The following is a 20,699-nucleotide window of genomic DNA, read 5'->3' on the forward strand; positions in this document are numbered from 1 at the left end:
GCATTTCATACCACATGAGGTATTCCAAACAACAAGACCCTAGGGGTTGTGACTTCCCTGCTACGCATACAGTTCCTGTGCTTCCAGTAGTACGGGCCCATACTACCTTCCGCACCTACCCATATTTGTCTCATAAGATCATCACAACAACCCTAACATCACACACTAGAATATGCATACACCCTATTCCCACTTCCTAGAGAAAGGCTAGATATTCCCCAACTAGACGGCTGACCCCACATAACTCATCCATGAAACTTCCACCAACCCTGCGGCACTCATGTATGCTAATCATACATAACACTGGATCCTATAAACAGTCGAATACTTGATTCTACCCTAAGACCTTCATCAAACAAGAACATGAAATAAGGCTAAACCAAACATTCTCAGGCTATAAAATCTTAGTTATGTACAACTATGATGCATATACTAAGCAACTGCAGTAATGATGTCAAATCCATACAAGAAAGAAACCATAGGCTATCAGGCATCAATTATTAAGCAATTCTATCATGCAATTCCTGAATATCCTTAGCCTATCTCTAGCATGTTGTTCTATCATAAACATAATCGCAAATAACAGTATGGGTAATTTGGGGTATACTTTCTTGCTCCAGTTGATTGTACACATCACATCCTTCCTTGTTTACTTTTGAAAATCAGTTTTAAAACTTTTTCAGTTCCCTAGTTTGAGTCTAGATTTACACGAAGGCTCATCCAAGTCACTCAAACCAAGGCATTGATACCAACTTGTAACACTCCAAAAATCACAATAAATTTAAAATTTTCAAACTCAACCATTCATCATCATTGTTTACAAAATAGTCATTGTTTCATAAGTGTCATTTCAAATCAGAGATTTCCCCAAGATCCAAATACATAAAACAGGAAGTTGTGTACGATCATGCCTTCGCCTTACCACGATCCTCGGAAGTACCTGAAACCATAAACTAAAATTGTAAGCCAAAGCTTTGTGAGTTCCCCCAAAGTACCACCACACAAACATATAATCAAACAGATAGCGGTTCCACAACCTCTTGGTTGGATTACCCTTGGACCACAATCTTTCGGTTGGAATTTCCCAGCCCACAACCTTTCGGTTGGCTTGCCCAATACATAACGTCCACAACCTCCTGGTTGGATTACCCCCGGCCCACAACCTTCTAGTTGGAATGCCATGGCCCACAACCTTTTCGGTTGGAATGCCTCGGTCTGTTGACTTACATCACCAAGCAGTCCATTGTCAAACCCACCATACCATGTCGACATATACATAACAAATAACATATAACCAGCAACAGATAATCATATAAACCAGTTAACAGACTAGCAAACAGATTTACAAATCACTACTGTATAGCAACATCCTATATACCAGGATACATAACTAAAGGGGTTGGCATTGGTGCCTTCGACCCACAAGAACAGTGAGGAAACTCACCTCATGGTCTGAACGATAGCTGATAAGGTCTCGACTCCAAATCTCCGCTCTACCCATCACCTATCCATCAAAAGTGACCAATTCTCAAACATAATCCAAAATATCTAAAATACCCTTAGGCCAAACTTAGTCAAAATCTTGGTCAAAGTCAACAACCCTTAATGTCAAATATCCATCCTCATGTTGTGACCAGACCTTGGTCACGTCGTGATAGTCTACTCGGTCTGATTCCATCTCGACTCGACCCAACCTAGCAAACTCAGTCAAAGAAATCACCTAAGCTAACATTACGCCATAAGCACCTACTCTCACGTCGTGAGCTCCAAGGATCTTAATAGAAAACGAAGGTTATTCAAATCTCACGTCGTGAGCACCATCTGATGCTAAAAGTCACCATTTTAAGTCTTCATTCCATTAAGTCCTTGAATCCATCCCATCCAGAAGTTAAAAGGGACTCCTAAGGTCCATAAAAATGTTTCCTTTATGGCTATGCCTGCACCATGCATGATCTAATCCATTCTAGGTCAAAAGTGAAGAAATATGCTTCAAAATCTCATGCATGCCTCTAATACCTCACCAACTTCCAGATCTAACAATATGATGATCACGAAACTCCTAGAATTCATAAAGTTGCTAACTTTATGGATTTACTTCACCCAATCATGCTAAACATGAAGAAAAGTGGACAAAATCCTAGATATATCCATGAAATGTAATAAAGTTTGGATCTTTGATACTTACAAAGGTCCAACAGCAAGAAGAGGTGATGATAATATTGATACTTTTTCCACTCCAGCACTAGATTACTTCTTTCATCTTCTTCTCTCCTTCTTCAAGCTAGAAATGGCTCCAAATTGGTTATGAACTTCAAGGATGATAAAACATTAAAACTCAGGGTTCTTTGGGGCTTAGAGTGTGAGGGAGGTAGAGGGTGAACAACCCTAGCCCCCTCTTTCCTTTAAATACCGAAAATTAGGGTTTTTGGTCCTCAGACTCCGCTCACGTCGTGAGCATTGGATTGCTCACGTCATGAGCCTCAAAATGATGTGCGGGTCAAAATTACTCCTCACGACATGACAAGCATTCCTCACTTCGTGAGAAGAGCCAAAATTGAAAACTTTTAACTCGATAAGAATAATAATAATGTGCACCTGACCTGAGTGTTACAATACTATTTAAATTGATTAAACATAGAAATCCAATACATACAAACCCTAACATTTGATTGAAATTTTATATAACTAAAAAAATTTCTTAAATAATAATTTATTTAAAATAATTAATTAATAATTTTGACTTTTTATATGAAAGTTTAATTAATTTTATAATTGTGGTTCTCACGGGTTATAAACTAGTTATTATATATAGTAATATTACCGGGTTTGTTATGACGATAGGCACTAATCTCCATCATATATATATATATATATATATATATATATATATATATATCATGGTTGCAGAAATCGCTAATCGACCGTTAATCGGTGGACTAGCGATTAGGGATTAATCGGCTAGGCGGGGATTAATCGGGGACCATTAATTATTAAGAAAATTATTCAAAAATTTGTAAATCTAATTTTAATCCTACAAAAAAAGTGATTAATCGGCGATTAGGTCCGATTAGGTCCGACTTTAACCTGCGTTGACCAAACCCGATTAAGTCCGATCAGGTCCGATTAGGACCGATTAATTCCGACTTTGACTTGTATTGACCAAACCTGATTATAGTGACCGATTAGCAATAAATATCATCGGTTGAGGTCCGATTAGCGATTAATCGCCGATTAATCGGCCGATTAGGCCGATTTCTGCAACAATGATATATATATATATATATATATATATATATATATATATATATATATATATATATATATATATATATATATATATATATATATATATATATATATAGACAACTATTGTGCGGACGTGTGGACAATGATATTCTATGAGAATTACTAAAAGAATAAGTTGTTTAGTAATGTGACTAAGTTCAACCTCACACAATTATTGTCATTTTCATGCATTCTTACTAATTCTTATTCATTTTTGTTCTCATGCATCGATGTTCACTTATTCTCATTCTTACAGAATACGACTCAATAAACATCATGAAAACATCCTGACAGAATAAGAATAATAAAAAAAAGTTTATAATAACCTTATAAACGATTTAATTTGTGAGAATGCGTGATAATGACAATAATTATGTAAGATCGAACATATTCACATTATCAAATAACTTATTTTCTTTGTCATTCTCACAGAATAGCACTATCTACACGTCCGCACAATAGATGTCAATCCACATTTGAACCTAGCTCTCTCTCTCTCTCTCTCTCTATATATATATATATATATATATATATATATATATATATATATATATATATATATATATATATATATATATATATATATGGGTTAGGTTAATGTGTTTCTTACATTTATTGTATGCTAAAATGCACCAATATGAATTTAGTAAAATTAAATAGTTATTTAATTAAATAAAGATAGATATTAAATGATTTCCATAATTGTTTGTATATTAAATGATATTCATAATTATAATTCTCTTTTTATGGAAACTAAATTTATTCTTCATTAATGTTAGCAATAACATTCTTTCAGAATGAATTCGCATCTAGGTTTTATGTGAGTTCATTTTTTGTTTTAGGAATCAGACAGTTAAAATACAATTAATTTTCATCGAATATGAAGAATGAGAGTGTATTCTACTAGAATACACTCTCATTCTGCAAGAATACACTCTCTTTATTCTAGATACGAATTCATTCTGAAAGAATATTATTGTTGATATTAATGAAGGATTTAATTAATTTCCATAAAAATGAATTATAAGTATGGATATCATTTAAAATGCATTTGATTTTTACTTAATTCTTATTGATGCATTCTAACACACAATAAATAGAGAGAAACATTTGAACATATATATATATATATATATATATATATATATATATATATATATATATATATATATATATATATAGAGAGAGAGAGAGAGAGAGAGAGTGAGAGAGAAAAACATTTGAACATATATATATATATATATATATATATATATATATATATATATATATATATATATATATATATTAGAGAAAAAAGTTTTTCAACTTGCATAATTACACTCTATTTTGTTTTACTTTTATCAAAATACAACTCCATTAATGAAAGCTATCAAAGTTTGAAAAAAAATTGACCACTTTGACTAGGGCTGTTATCGGTTAGTTTTTTCGATTTTCGGTTTAATCGGTTCGATTTTTTTGGTTTTCTTACATCTTAAAATTAACCATAATCAAACCACATAAGGTTCGGTTTAATATGTCTTGGGTAATTTAGTTACGGTTTATTCAGTTCCGTTAACCAGTTAAACCAAATAAAAATACGCACATAAAAATAAATATTGAATTAATAAAAAAAATACTTTACTAAACTTTCACCCAAAAAAAAGCACTAATATATAACATATTATTTTTGGTTTTTCACGATTTGTTGTTTTTAAATATCGATGTAGTCATATATGTTGTAGAGACATATTAATATAATTTTATTCGTATATGAAGAAAAAAGAAATGACCGAAGATTAAATGACATTTGGTTAATTAGTTTTTGTGTTTTAATACGAAATATAAAAACCATAAACTTATAATGGTTAATAATTAAATAACAATTTATAAAAATCTTTTTTTAGTAGTTAATCTATTAATTTAAACATAAAATTTAATTTATAAATATAAACTATAAAAATATATATTAATTAAGCTTATTTGATTTTTTCGGTTTAACCAAAACCAAACCAAATACAAATATTGTATTGTTATTCGGTTAACCAAAACAAATCAACCGATGAAACATCATTTGGTTCGGTTTCGGTTTTTTATCATACCTCTAACTTTGACCTACAAGGCAACATTCCACCAGTCACGATAAAAAAAAAATGTGGAATTTTAGTGGCTCTAATAGAATAATTAACATCAAATTTTCATTAAAGCGACTAAACTCGAAAGAATTTTTCTACTGTGACCACTGTTATATCAAATTTAAAAGTGGTCAACATAGAACAAACGTGAGCAGGACAACTCTAAGGCTGATCGGCACCACAATCCACATAAACTCCACCTCATTGATCTTGACATTCTTGTCAGAAGTTAGAATGTGTTGTTGAAAGGCTAACCTCGGCAAAAGAGGATAGAATGAGATGAGAGTGAGTGAATTTGAACGGCAGAAATGTGCCATGTCTGCATACCGACTGGAATATCATTCCCACAACAGTAAAAAACCTGAAAACTGCCAAAATATAACATTTTCCTAGGAGAAAAAATCAGGTTCTCGTGTACCTTTTCTCACTTTATTTTCAATCAAACCTTTTTCTTTCTTTTTGCCAGACAGATTCAGACAGGCATTTAATAAAAGTAAAATTCCCATCAGAAAAGTAGAAACATAAGTTAAAAACGTTACAACTGTAATGTTGAATTATGAGATCAAAGTAGAATTAATCAAAAGAAGCAAAATAAAACAAAATCCAAAGACCATGTAATACATGTTGAAATAAAACCAGTAAAAAAAAAACAAAAAAAAAAGTAGCATACCCATCCATCAATCCTATCCAATCCATCCTATCAAACAACCAACCCCCTTTGTTTTAGTACAAATTACACAATTCACCATCATTATAATAATACTCATTTTGCTGCTGCAAAAAATGCCTCCGTCTTTGTCTGTCTGTCTACCCAAAAGAATATTACAAGAAAAACATATCCACACACTAAAAAAGAAAAAAAAAACACATTATACGCAACAAACAACCACCAACTATTCACTAAACTCCCCACAATCCAACATCAATCAATAAGATCCCATTGGCGGCATCCCGAACGGCGGCATTGGCGGCATCCCCATCCCACCGCCGCCCATTGGTGGCGGTGGACCGTATCCACCGCCCATGCCAGGTGGCGCAGGTAGCGCAAGAGGGAGTAGTTGAGCATACATATTCTGCCAAAACAAGAAAAAGAAAACATGAGCATCTTACAAATTAAAGTAATTTACATATTTAATCCCTGTACTTTACTCAAAATCACAAGTTCAGTTCAAAACCTGTTGTTTAATCACATCTTGCTCCTCGTTCTCTTTGGCCTTGGATTCCTTGATTGATTCGATTTTGTCTTTGATTAGGTCATCAACTTTTCCAGTATATTCACGGATAAACTACAAGAAAACAAATTAAAATTTAAACCAGTAATTAAATATTTATTTATGTGATGTGGATGGTTTTTATTTTTACCTGAAGTAGATATGGGAAGGCGAAATCGATCATGTTGTTTAACCAGGCTAGTTCAAGAGCCACATCTGGACGGACCAGATCGTAGCAAACAAACAGACAGGAAGCGAAGCATTCCTTCTTACCCTGCACATGCGATACACGAGATTGTAACCAACAAATTTTAAAATTTTTTAAATAAAAGAAACTATATTTTTATTTTTAAGTCTACCTGTTCAATGAAATAAACAAGCAACTCCTCAGCAAGTTCACGGTCTCCGGATTGTGAAGCAGTCTCCATTGCATCTTTGTAAACTTTATCTTTCTTAGACAAAGCAATAGACTGCTTCCATCTACCTGCCTTCTTGTAAATATATGCAGCCACACGCCTCATCTCAAGAAGCTCGTGTTTCTCAATCTACAATGAATCAAAATTTTGGATGTTGGAAACAAGTAAATGACCAAACTACCCCTGTAAAAATAAGAACTGGCCGCTCACCTTTTGTGCAAGACCAATCTGGTCAAAGTTATCATGTAAATCAATAGATTCACGTAATCTATCGTAGTCTTCTTCCTCGACATATATTTCATTCAAAGCCTCGTTGACAGCAGATACGTTGTTGCTTTGAACTGCAACCATGTATGGTTTCACTAGAGGAAGTTGACCAGCCTTACGCATGATGTCAACAACGCGTGTGTGGTCAACGCGTAATGCAAGGACATTGAGAACATCGTTGATGAGATCCGGATGTTCTTGCAGATAGAAATGAACTGCTTTGTAATAAAGCTCAACGTTTGCTACTTTGACAGCGATGTCTTTGAATTGCATGTGATCCCAAGCTTCTGGGGAATGATTCATGACAGTGGTAGCAGCGTTGTCGAATTCATCGTATTGGATGTATAAATACGTGAGTTCTTTCCAGTGTTGTTGTTCATCGCATGCACGGATTAGTTTTGGAATGTTGAGACGTGTTGAGAAGAGTTTAATGTGCTCCATTAGTTTTTCGTGGCGATATCTGGCGTAGAGGACACCTAATTCGGTGAAGATTCCCATGTGGGCCCGTTCTAAGCCTAGACCACTTTCCATGAGGAGAATTAGTTCGTTGAAGCATCCACGGTTTTGGTAGAATTCACTCACTTCTTCAAGATCGTCCACCTGTAAATTTTATGAAAACTTTAAATTTATATGCTACTCGAAAAACAGAAAAGGAGAATAAATGGTGAACAAACGATACCTGCACGATAATATTAAGCCCACAAATCTGAGCCAAACGAAACTCCTCAGCATCAACACAAGCAAAACAAACTTCTTTCCAAGTCTTTGCGCTATTTGCTTTACGTGCTGCATCAACTGCACCTTGAAACTGTTGCAGCCTCACAAGTGTCACAGCAAGCTTAGCCCAGTTTGAAATAAAAGCGTATATAATCTTGGCAGCTTCATACAATGCTTCATCAAACAAACGATCACCAACACTGTGTAAATTGGCAACATTCGGCATCAAAATAAACTCCTCGATATCACTCAACCTCTCAATCTTGGCATATGCGTAAATCAGCTCACTGTCCACCCTTGGCTCCTTAACCTTTCCTCTAACCATAAGCAGATACTTAACCAAATCATGGTAACAATCCGTATCCTCGGAAGCCCGAATCACATCCAAGAACTGTGTCGCATCATCAGCACGAATAAACGACTCAATCGCATCGCTCACTAATCCGTCTCTCAACTGAGCTTTCGCCACTTGACTCCAAACCGCATCCTCTTCAACACGAAACGCAAACTCAACAGCGCGTGGAATGCTTTGTATATTATCCAACAAAACATTGACCGCTTGAACGTTTAGATTAAACTTTTTGAATATCGCGAACGCTTCTTCGTATAACTGAGCTTCCACCGCCACCTCACCAACCGCGGGCCCGTCGAAGTTGTCTAACCGGTTGACATAATCCATGACGCGTGATTGGTCGGCTTTGATTGCGGTTAAGATGAGAAGGTTTTGGAGGTTGAAGTTTCCGCTGAAGGCGGAGTTTTGGAGGACGATTTTTTCGAGGAGTTCAATGAGTTCATGTGGGAGGTCAGCAGTCATGAAGGCTTTGACAGCAGCAGAGACTTGTTCGGGGCTTTTGCTTTCGGGTAACGCGGTGGAGACGACTTGGTCGATGAGCTGGCGTCTGTATTCGTTTTCTGGGTTGAGGGCTTTTTCCCAGAGGTCGCTGTCCATGCGTTCGACGACGTAGCGGGCTTGGAGTTTGAAGAGGGAGTTTTTGTTTGTTACGTTGATGAGTTCGTCGTCGCATTGGCCTCTGCGGTATGCTACGACTGCGAGCGTGGGATCGCGTTTCTCGCAGTATTTACCGACGACGCGGGAGTCGTAGTAGGGGTTGGTGGTGAGGAAGTGTTCTGGGTTGTTGTTGCTGTCTATGATGATTTTGCCTAATGCGTTGTGGACGTGGACGTCTTGGCTTCCTTCACTTACTAGGTGTTCTAGAAATTGAGTTAGTAAACGAAGTCGGTTCCTGTAGGATTTAAAACAAATTGATATGTTAATAACAGTATGAGGATAAATACAAGTAAGAGAAGAAAAACAAACCTCTTTTCACACTCATCCACGAGAGGCTCGACTGGAAGAAGAGATCGAACGGATAGGATTAAACCTTTGATGAAATCCTCGGGGCATTCATCGTCTAGGAGTTGTCCGACAACTAGGGGAGCGTTCCCTGGGTTGACCTATAAAGATAACAGATAAGTCTTTAGATATACCTGAGATTTTGTTGGATGGAATTGAATGAGTGGTGATATTTTAATATTTTATACCTTCTGAACATAACCTTCGATATACCGAAGCATGTTGTTGGTATAAAGGTAGTGAGTGAGATCTGGAACAAAGCCAAAGCGATCACACACGTTGATTAATGGCCTTGCATCAGGAAGCTTGGCTTCCATTAGGAAATTCTTGGTCTTTTCAGCATCATAGAAATTTGATTCCCGTGTTACTCGTTCAACCTCCTTGATTTGCCCTGTCTTTGCAGCTGCCTCGATGTACTTGAAGTGTATGTCAGGATCCTCACTGTGATAATGATTGGTGTTGGTAAAATTGGAAGTATGCAAGCACGAAAGACAAAATCCAAGTTATCTGAAGAGAAAGAGATTACCTTGAGCTCAAATACGACCCCAAGAAGAAGTAAAGGCCTTCATATGATTTAAATTGTTCGAAAATTTTAATGCATGATTCAACACCCAGCTGCTCACAATACTCCTTGGCAACCTACATTCCAAACAATAGTATCAGTACCAAATAGGTTCAACTCTGATGTTCAAATAATAACCATTAACATAGAAAAATCAGATCCATTGTTACCTGGACGATGATCTGAAGGTTTCCTCTTAAATTGACCAATAAAAGATCCTTCATGCACTCCAGAGCCCATTCCCGTGATAAAGTCCCAAAAAATTCCACAAGAGACTGTGGCTCTATTGCATGGGTATTCACAATGACACGTTTGATATCTGGCAACTCGCTGTAATGCTGCAAATAAATAAATAAATAAATCAAACAAGTGATAGAGGTTTTAAGGTAAAAAAAAACAAGTAAATTCTGGACATTAACCAACCTGAAGGGCCCGGACATAAAGACCTGCTTTCTCACAAAGTTGAGCAATTCGAGGGCGATCATAGTGACTGAACATCCCATTAGCTAATATGGCATCAGCAACATTGGGGAATGTTACAAGGTTGATTTCAAGGACCTGTGGAAAATAAGAAAAATGAATTTAAAGTTGGTTTAATGAAAAGGTGATTGTAAATTGTGTGTGAGGATATGTCATATATGTAACCTTGGTTTGGAGGTGAGCGTGTTCGGGTAAATTGGGTTTAAGAACATCCAAGAGGAAAGCTGTTGCCTCTCGTATCAAGTTCCTCTGAGGAGATGGAAGAAAAAGTTTAAAATTAGTTTAACTAAGAAGTAATTTATTTAAATATTTAAAACTGCTTATGAAATGTTATAAGGATTGTTAACATGCCTGAAGGAAAAGATCTGTAATGGTGTTGTAATCAACAGGACAACCTCCTTCCATTTGGGACATCATTAAAGCAAAATTTACAGCACCCTGCAAAAAACAATTATGTTAATGATCTAACTTCCATGCACCTATATTTATGTCATCCAAATTGAGAATAGAGGATTTATAATAGTAAAACTTTTTCACTATTTTTTGTGCCACATCAGCGCCAACTCAACAGCCCAAAAACCTCAACATATTTCTATTATAGTAAATCACTGAGCTTATTTATGGGTCCTACCAATTTCAGTTTATTAATTAAAAAAAAAAAAAAAAAAAAAAAAAAAAGAAACCTCTTATGGATGTTTAATACCTGAGGATCTGATCGAAGAATTGTTTGCAGAAGGAAGAGATAATCAGGTGAATACCCAACCTGCGTGAATTAAAGACAATTTTATAAGGATCTAAAGCAAGATGAAGACTAAATGTAGAGAAATTAGTAGATTACTGCAGTTAAAGATATGCAGCATACCTGCTTGGAGTAAATCAGAATTTTATCAAACTCTCTTCTTTCAGCAAAAGCTGCAACAACTTTGGGGGTGGCTCTAGCTTTTATGTAAATTTTCAATGCAAGATCATTGTCCACTGTCTATAATTCAAAGAAGATAACACAAATGTCAAAATTAGTAAACACACAAAACCTTGTAAACTTGTGCAATTCATACCTTCACAAGGTCTCCAAGTTCCTCACTACATTCCAACTTGTCTTCAGCTAACCAATTCTCTAGAAGATTCTTTTTATTCTGATTGACAACTAAGCGAGATAGTTCCAATGATTCAAACGCATTCAGCTTTCCTTTTGTCAAAAGGGTTCCAAAGTACTGAAGTAATGGTGGTGTTTGTCCTGCTTGCACTGGTACACTCTGCAAGTAAATACACAAAGGTTAAGCATTAGGAAAATACTTTTAAGTTTTAATAAACAAAAAGTTACTAAAATGGTCCTCGAGTATCATTGTTTTTTTTCAATTTTGGTCCGTATCTTGTGGTTTCCTATAAACTTTGATCCCTTTTTCAGATGGTGTTATATTACGTTCGTTAAACGTTGCATGTGCATTGCACAAGGGGGCAAATTGGTCTTTTTCCATTCTCTCTCGTACCCCTTCACAAGTTACCGCGACTTTTTGTTATCATTATACTTTCATAGGTGATCCCTATACAGTGAGGAAAGACCAATTTACCCTCGTATCGAATGCATGTGTGACGCCTAACACAGTTTAGAAAAGGGACCAATATTGCAAAAAACAGCAATACTCAGGGACCATTTTTGTAATGTACTAATAGCAAAAGTAAATACCTGAAATTTAGCAACTGTATCCGGTGTACGAAGAATGCCTTGAGGAGATTCTGCTGCCAGCTCAGCAGCTTCTTTGTATTTGGTTTGAGCAAATAATTCTTGGAAACGTTGAACAACCTGAGATATACAAAAGTCAATTAGTCAATAATTCTCAAGAACAAAAAAATAAATAAATAAAAACTTGTGACATGTAATAATAAGAAAGTTCACCAAATTCTCTGCACCAGGTAGATTTCCACGTTTGGCAAGATTAACAGCAAGCTCCAAGTTGTTTAACTGAAATAAAGCATGAAATTAATATTCCAAAAGTAAAATTAACATATCTGATTTTTTTTTTTAAAAAATGGAAACTTACCTGTCCACTAACAAAAGGGACAATTGTTGATTCATTTACAGTGGCAAGTAACACCTGTCCACGTCTATTAACAGCATAAAACCCCCCAACTGATGAAGCTTCTGATGTCAGAAAAATTGGATCTGGACTGATTCTGTTTCTGTACACTGCAGTAGCAGTTTCTAGATCGTATACAAATAGAAGCCCTAATTTGGTAATGACATAAATCAAACCATATTTATGGGATATCTGCAAATTCATAAATATATATATGTCAGATAATATAATATTGCAAGCTTATTATTTCAAAAGACAAAAGGTACCTGCATAGCAACTGGAAAATCATCGGCAAAGTCAGGAGGGAAAAACAGATCTGCTTGTTTCTTGGTAAAAGCTGGTTTCCCTGCATATTATTTGCAATTGAGAAAGCAAAAATAAAAGTATGTCAGATTAAAAAGAAACTTTTAAAAAAAATTTAAAAAATGAAAAGATAGTGTCAAAAATGAAACCTGGCTGAGCACCGAGTTCAATGACATGCAGCTTTGATGTGACCTGTCCAGCATTAGAGCTCTTTGTTGCAAAAGAAATAAGAATTGAAGGATTCTCATTGCCTTGAACCTGTATAAGATATAACAATATTTGACAAATATTGATCATTATAAATATTGAGGAAAAGGAAGCATCAGTTTTATAATATAATGAAAGGAAAGATTCGCACTTTGAATGAGGCAAATGATGCTGCATGTGCTTCAAGAGCTTGACTTCTCTGCTGATCAACAGAAAAAAGCTGCATGTTTCCTTTCACTAGCTGTGGTCTCTGTTGATATTACATATATAGGGAGGTTATAACTGGAAAATTCATAATATAATCTTGTAATGATAAAAATAAAATTTTGATATGATGGAATATAACTAAAGAATGATGACAAACCTCAGGTGAACCAGGTGCAATTCCAATCAAAACCAACCATTTCTCAGATGGATCACATTTGTAATTAATAATCTGATTGTTTGATAAATTTGCTGTCCTATCAAACATCTTCACGGGTTCAGAATCACCTGCATACAAATATATTGAATGACTGAGTTTACTCCAAGAAATACAAAGTGGAAGAAACTAGAAAGCATCATGTTTTGTCACTACAGGGAAAACAAAGGCAGGGTACCTTCAATTGACCAATGATATACTGATGTTTGGGTTACCATGCCCAACATTTTAGGTGTAATCCACTTCCAGAAAACAACCTGAAGAAGTAGTGAAGTCACATAAAATGTCAGTTTTATCAAAGAAAAGGTAGAAATACTACAAATCACAGAATGATATTATAGTTGTGACCTGTTCAGGCATCTGATGAGACTTCATCTTAGCTTTCATCTCAATATTAAATATCTGTAGGTGATCTTGAGTTGTTCCAGGAAGTTGAGCTTCAAGAAAATTACACTGTTGATTAGCCATATAGCTAAAATTGACCTTACTGTTACTCTAAGGGTGTTTGGGTTGCAGATTGATTGGTACATTATGTTGTAGTATCATACTATTGGTTGTTGGAAGGCTGGGAATTCTAATTTCTTGTTTTATGTATCAAAGGGCAAGCCGTTTGTATTTGAAAAAGGTCAAAAACAATGTGAATCAAGCAAGTCATTCACAATGTATGTGATGGTAAAGAACAAACTGTACCTTTTAGAGCAAGAATCCTGGAAACTGGATTCATGAGAGCCGAATCAGCTGTAATTGGTCTCCTTAATGGCTGATTTGGCATGCTCATGTCGATGATCACCACACTATTTTGAGGTGATGTTTCACGAACACATATAAACTTATCTGACTCCATCGTTACATTGGTAAATGTAATGAACTGTGGGTTGATCCCTATACTTGGCAACTGCAGAAACATCATACAATTCAAAATCAATGCAATTATTCAGTGCACAAGTAGATCACTATGAACCATGATTTCAGAAACATATCAATCATTTAATTTCCATAGATCTGGAAATATACAGCACAGAAGTTCCATTATCTCCCAAATCTAAAGGATACAGAGTGGAAAAGCTAGAAAATTCTATTACTTCGAATCAGATTAAACCTAATTAAACCCAAGAGGTTCCTAAAGACGAAATTGACCAAATTGAGCTAGGTTCAGAAATATCGAAGTGTGATTCAATTTTAGGACTAGGATTTAGAATAAATACAGTGGACGTATACATCACATCTGCTAATCTAACAAATCTAAACAACTCGAGAGCAATAAAAGCTCAAAACTGATTATGCCGTCATAATTCATCATGATAGAAGTCCAAAATACTATAGAAATGACGAAATTGGGTAAACAGAGCTAGGTTTCGAACAGTAAAAGTGCGAATCTATCAATCTGTTCGTATAAGATGAAACTATGCTTTACAGAGAGAAATATGTTTACCGTAAGTGCCTCTTTCATAGTGATCGGAGCGTTAGCGGCCGCCATGGTGACGGCGGAATAGATCAAAACGACGACGGATCAGATGCGTTTATGATCTATTAGGGATTTGATTTGATTGACTCGCCGCCGGGTAAGAATTTCCAACCCACCGTAGAAGAAGAACTCTAGATGATCTCTCGGAAGTGAGAGATCTAGAGAGAGAAGGAAAGAGGGAGAAGGGAGCAGAGTGGGGAGTATGTATAGTGGGAATTCTTGAAGGCAAAACACTTGCAGAAATACACCGCGACAGTGAAGATGCCTTCGATGGAGAAATAGAAATGCATTTCGGTTTTTTCTTCTCTTTTTCTTCACAGAAAATTATACAAACAACCTTGTTTTATGCTAAATTTACAGAAAGATCCCCAAAACTTTTTTCTATGCCTAAATTTAGTAGTTCAATTGAAGTAGATTTAGACAAGGGCAATATGCTTTTAATTAATCATATTGGCTGTTAATAAGATACAAAGTTTATTTGGTTTGTAAAATAAAATGTAAATATATACAAAATGTAAACTACATTCACTCTATAAATTATTATAGCTAAAAGTATGGTTTTTAATGCACATTATACAATCCCCTTTATATATATATATATATATATATATATATATATATATATATATATATATATATATATATATATATATATATATATATATATATATATATATATCATTCATTTTTTTATTACATAGGTTATACTGTTTTGCACACACCATAATTGGTTCGCTATAATATGTCTATATGTTTAAGTGTTAAATTCCAGTTTTTGAATTGAATTTATAGTAACGAAAATGGCTTTTATATTCTCCTTTCTTTATTCATTAGTCATCTAATTTATAAAATGATTTCTACATTCTTTTCTTTTTTTATAGAAGCCACCCTATGCTTACTTTCTTTTAAATTTTTGGTGTTTTTTACTTTAGTTTTAGTTTTATATTATTATTTTTTATTACATTTCTCACTTAAATATTAATTGACTTTTTTTGTTTGTTTATGGTTTTTTGTCGGAACACTAATCTTTTTAAAATATTTCAGCATTTATTTCCAAGCTTTTTACAAAACTTTTGTGAAACACGTCGAAGCGCTACCGGGTCACTGTTGCTTCAAATCAGTTAATGTCATATGGGTTACTTTTACATATGTGTATATCTTATGAAGTAGTTTTTCTAATTATCTTATGATAATGCAAAAAAGTTGTGGTGGTTTAATCAATTATGATTCCTAATATGCAAGAAAACACGTAACAACCCGCTGCAACACGCGAGCTCAATTACTAGTTAACTATATGAATCAAAATATCATAATATCTAATAAATAGTTATATTCACAATCACAAAGCTCGTTAGGTTTGAAGTAGGTTTTATCATAATACTTACACATAATTTGTTCATTTATTGTATGTGTTATATTTGTATTATCATGTATACCGCATTCATTTTTATTTCATTATTGGTCGTATTCTGCTTTACCCAATCTTTAGGTATCAATTTCCAAAGATTAAATATAAGTAGTAGCAACATCATGAGAAATTTTAAATAAGGATTATGTATATTTCTCAAATGATATGTAGTGCAATTTGGAGTCATAATTGCACTAAAAGATAACATTATAGTTTTTATATCGTGATCTTATGTTACCTCGTGTTCATTATATAAAAGACAACTAATAAAGATTTGTAGAAATATATCATGCTTTCATTTTTATGCAATTTTGAGATATGAACATGTTTTGCATTGCAAACAACCACCATTTTTATGGCGTGATGGTTTCACATCTAGTCGAGATTTAACAGGTAGTTTTTATATTGTGAACTTATGTTACCTCATGATCATTATATAAAAGATAAAACTAGATAGACTGATAGAAATCTACCATGTTTTCATTCATATGCGAGTTTGAGATATGAACATATTTTGCATTGCAAACAGCCATCATATTTGATGGCATGACGCCTTCACATCTAGTTGAGATTGATATTAATTAATATGTAACTTATTTGCTTCTATTAGTTGTAAAAATTATTTTAAAATATTTTCCATATAAGGTTAATTCATACATTTATGTTTTATATTGACATCCAAAATTAATTTGCTTTTGTGGTTCAAAATTTAATATTTTGGTTTCCAATAGAAATTACTTGTGGGTTTAATGCCAATAATAGAATAGTAAGGGGTAAATTAAAAGTATTAAAAAAATGTAAGGAGTGATTATGTTATCTTTTGTTTTGCAATTTGGTGATTAAACAACCAATGAAAAAGACGTGCGCTGGAATAAATAAGAATGGCGTGGTGCGATCTGCGCACTTGATCCATTCATTTATTGACCATGTTTCGCTGGTCTTTTTAATTTAGCCGCTTAGTCGAGCCTTGGATCCTAGTGCAGCAGCCTCTAGTTTCTTAGTTTAAGACTTTCGAATATATTTGATAAAACGGATAATCACACAAATACAACTAATTTTAGAAGATAAACATAAAAGACCAATTTTTTAGCAACACGACTTTTCTTTAGAGATTTATAGTTATGAGTTAGAGATTTACTCTAGCGATCAATTTTCTTTGGAACATAAAGTAAGATGGTTTTTGGGATTCCTTTTCAAATTGAGTTTTTAGATTTTTAGTTTTTTCAAAAAATTAAAATTTTAAAAAGATGTTTGGCAATTCTAAAAGTTTTTTTAGATTGATTTTTTAGCAAGAAGAAAAATGAATTGTTTTAGAAGTCATGAATTAATGAGTTTTGGGGCGTGTTTGACACAGAGCTTTTGGAAGCTTTTGAGAGCTTCTAGTTTTTAGATTTTGATAAAACGCTCTAGTTTAAACAAAAAGTTCCGTTTAGCCGTACGAGCGTTTAGCTTTTAGTTTTAACAAAACGTTTCAATTCTAAAAGCTACTTCATGTAGCGTTTAACAAAACACTCATGGGCTTTTGAAATCAATTTCCTTTTCAAATTGAGTTTTTAGATTTTTAGTTTTTTCAAAAAATTAAAATTTTAAAAAGATGTTTGGCAATTCTAAAAGTCTTTTTAGATTGATTTTTTAGCAAGAAGAAAAATGAATTGTTTTAGAAGTCATGAATTAATGAGTTTTGGGGCGTGTTTGACACAGAGCTTTTGGAAGCTTTTGGGAGCTTCTAGTTTTTAGATTTTGATAAAACGCTCTAGTTTAAACAAAAAGTTCCGTTTAGCCGTATGAGCGTTTAGCTTTTAGTTTTAACAAAACGTTTCAATTCTAAAAGCTACTTCATGTAGCGTTTAACAAAACGCTCATAGGCTTTTGAAATCAATTTCCTTAATTGCCCTTAAAAATATATTTATATATTTATTTATTTTTAATTAATTGTCATTTTATGTAATTTTATATATTTCAAAAGCTTCCAGCTACTTTTGCCAAACATTCATATAACAAATAAAAGTTACAGGTTCCCGCTACCAGCTACCTACTACACGCTACCAGCTACGCGCTACCAGCTAACCGCTACTTGCTTCCAGCTAACAGCTACTTTTACCAAACACGCCCTTGATAAATTTTGACTTTTTGGATTTTACCCCTTCAATCTAAACACATTTAAAAAATTCCTTTTGGAAAAAGTGATTTTGTCAAAAAAAAAATACTTTTTAAGTTAAAAAGCTATCACAAACGTCCACTAAAAGGACCATAATTCATTTGTACAAACCGAGCAAAAAAAAATGTCGGTTCCAAAACGTGATTGTTTGCATTACTAAATGTACAAATTTTTTTACTTTTAAGAGTTTGAGTTCCATTCTAACATTTACAAAAGAAACCATTAAACTTACGTGAAAGTCGCAACATACATCAAAGATTATCTCTTCTAATTCGTTAATATGTGTATTATGTTTCCAATCTTCTAATCTATTTTTTCAAGACTAATAGGTTAGCACCCATTTCGAATTTTAATCATATATCGCTTGTTTTAAACCATTATTTCGTGCAATATCTTTATATTTTATGATGTATTTTGATGTTAATTAAGATCAAAGGTGTTTATAATGATTTAAATTAATATTTTTAATTTTTTTTAGATAAATAAGTTGTTGGGAACAAAAGGAGCAAAACGAAGCTGGAATTTGGGTTGGGATGAAAGAAGCTGGAAAATGGCAATTTTGTGACAAACGTTGTGTTCCAATCTATTATGTGATGCGTTGAACGACAAAGAAGACTCATATAGAGATACCTTAAAGATGTTGACTTGTTGGGGAAGCAAAGTTGCACGCACGTCCATAAGACGTACCCGTCATGTTTTACGTTGCAAAAAAAATCTATTTAAAGGGCATTATGTTTAACCTATTGTAGATATATTATGTAGCACATGGTTCCTGGTACGTAACATTTATCTTAGTGTTTTTCTTTTTAGCCTTGGACTCGGCGAGTCGTAGGTCCGACTCGCCGAGTAGGGACGGGATCTGGAACACGTTTAAGTTGGCGACTCGGCGAGTCACCGCTGTCTGATGAAACCCTAAATTTCAAGGGTTTGCACCCTATTTAAACCCCTTTTTCTGCCCCAAGCTCGCCCCCATTCACCCTCAAAGCTCTATACCTCGTTCAAGCCTTGTTCCTTGTGAGTTTGAAGCATTTGGTGTGTTTTCTTGAAGATTTGGAGTGGGAAGGAGAGTAGATCAAGAAGAAGAGGAGGAGGTCAGGCATCTTTGAGCTATCTCAGTGTTTTCCTTAAGGTATAACTCGATTTCCCCTCTGTTTTCATGCTTATAGTCCCTTTTAGCTCCATGGAAGTCCTTCTTGAGCCTTTCCCCAAGCTTGTTTGTGATTTGTGGGTTGTAATAAGTGGTTAGCCTCTAGATCTAGGTGAGATTGAGCTCCAGGAGCTTAGATCTACTGTCTTTATGGAGCCATATTGCATGAAAGCCCTAGATCTACTCTTTTGGTGCATTTTGAGCCCTAAAACCTTTATTGGTGATTATTTACATGTAAAGTTGGAAACTTTACGTGTTATTCATGCCCTAGAAACCCAGATCTATGAATGGCATGAGCTGGATCCAAGCAGAATCGCATGTATAGTTTTTGCATGTGGACGACTCGGCGAGTCGTTCATCTGACTCGGTGAGTCGAGTCGCGAGTCCCCGAGTTTCCCCCTTTTCGCATTTGCGGGTTGGGAGTAGTGAGTCATTGGGTGTGGCTCAGTGGGTCGGAAGCCAGACTCACTCATGAAGTCACTCGGCGAGTCAATGCCATGAATCGGCGAGTTCAAGGCAATCTTCTTGTCTCAAGAACAACTCGGCGAGTTGTTCATACAACTCGGCGAGTCACAGCTTAGAGTGTTCTTCGGATGAAGATGAACTCGGCGAGTTGTTCATACAACTCGGCGAGTAGGATGAAGGACTATTGGCCTTTGGTTAGAAGGAAAAACCCGTCGAGTCAATGCCTAACTCGACGAGTAGAGACAGGCTCATGGTCAGACAAAGGGATAGGGACTCAGCGAGTTGGCAAGCAAACTCGACAAGTCTGGTCAACTGGCAGTTGACTGTGACTTGACTCTTGATTTGTTAAGGGTAAATGGTCAATTTACCCTGAAGTCGGTTAGCAGTATTTGACTGAGTATTTTGTGGGAATTATAGCCGGAGGATTTCCGGAGCGGTAGCAGCAGCGGATAGTCAATTCCCACACAGATCAGCCACTATTTCGAGGTGAGTTACCTTCCAGTAGCCGTGGGTCTATGGCCACAATGTCGGCCCACCAGTAGGAGTTGTATGTTGGATGATTGTCTTTGTGATATCATTTAGGTTTGCTACTACCTGATACGTTATATGCTGGCATGATATGTTATATGTGATAGTAGTAGAGT

The 20,699-nt window shown here is 34.9% G+C and overlaps 1 protein-coding gene across 1 annotated transcript; it reads right to left on the reverse strand.

Moving 5' to 3' along the window:
- Positions 1-5,991: 5,991 nt before the first annotated feature.
- LOC111896804 (clathrin heavy chain 1) lies at positions 5,992-15,156 on the reverse strand. Its single transcript, XM_023892792.3, has 27 exons — positions 14,845-15,156; positions 14,103-14,307; positions 13,761-13,849; positions 13,591-13,669; positions 13,356-13,483; positions 13,143-13,241; positions 12,934-13,042; positions 12,748-12,827; positions 12,446-12,673; positions 12,301-12,366; positions 12,091-12,207; positions 11,462-11,659; positions 11,269-11,385; positions 11,110-11,169; positions 10,758-10,844; positions 10,572-10,655; positions 10,350-10,484; positions 10,097-10,264; positions 9,891-10,003; positions 9,553-9,805; positions 9,329-9,465; positions 7,973-9,254; positions 7,237-7,893; positions 6,970-7,155; positions 6,762-6,884; positions 6,575-6,685; positions 5,992-6,472 (listed from the first exon to the last, which is right to left on the reverse strand). Exons 1-27 carry the CDS (start codon positions 14,887-14,889, stop codon positions 6,326-6,328), a joined length of 5,103 nt encoding a protein of 1,700 aa, XP_023748560.1. The 5' UTR covers positions 14,890-15,156; the 3' UTR covers positions 5,992-6,325.
- Between the last annotated feature and the right edge of the window lie 5,543 nt (positions 15,157-20,699).

Source organism: Lactuca sativa, chromosome 9, assembly GCF_002870075.4.
Source record: "Lactuca sativa cultivar Salinas chromosome 9, Lsat_Salinas_v11, whole genome shotgun sequence".
NCBI lineage: Eukaryota > Viridiplantae > Streptophyta > Magnoliopsida > Asterales > Asteraceae > Lactuca > Lactuca sativa.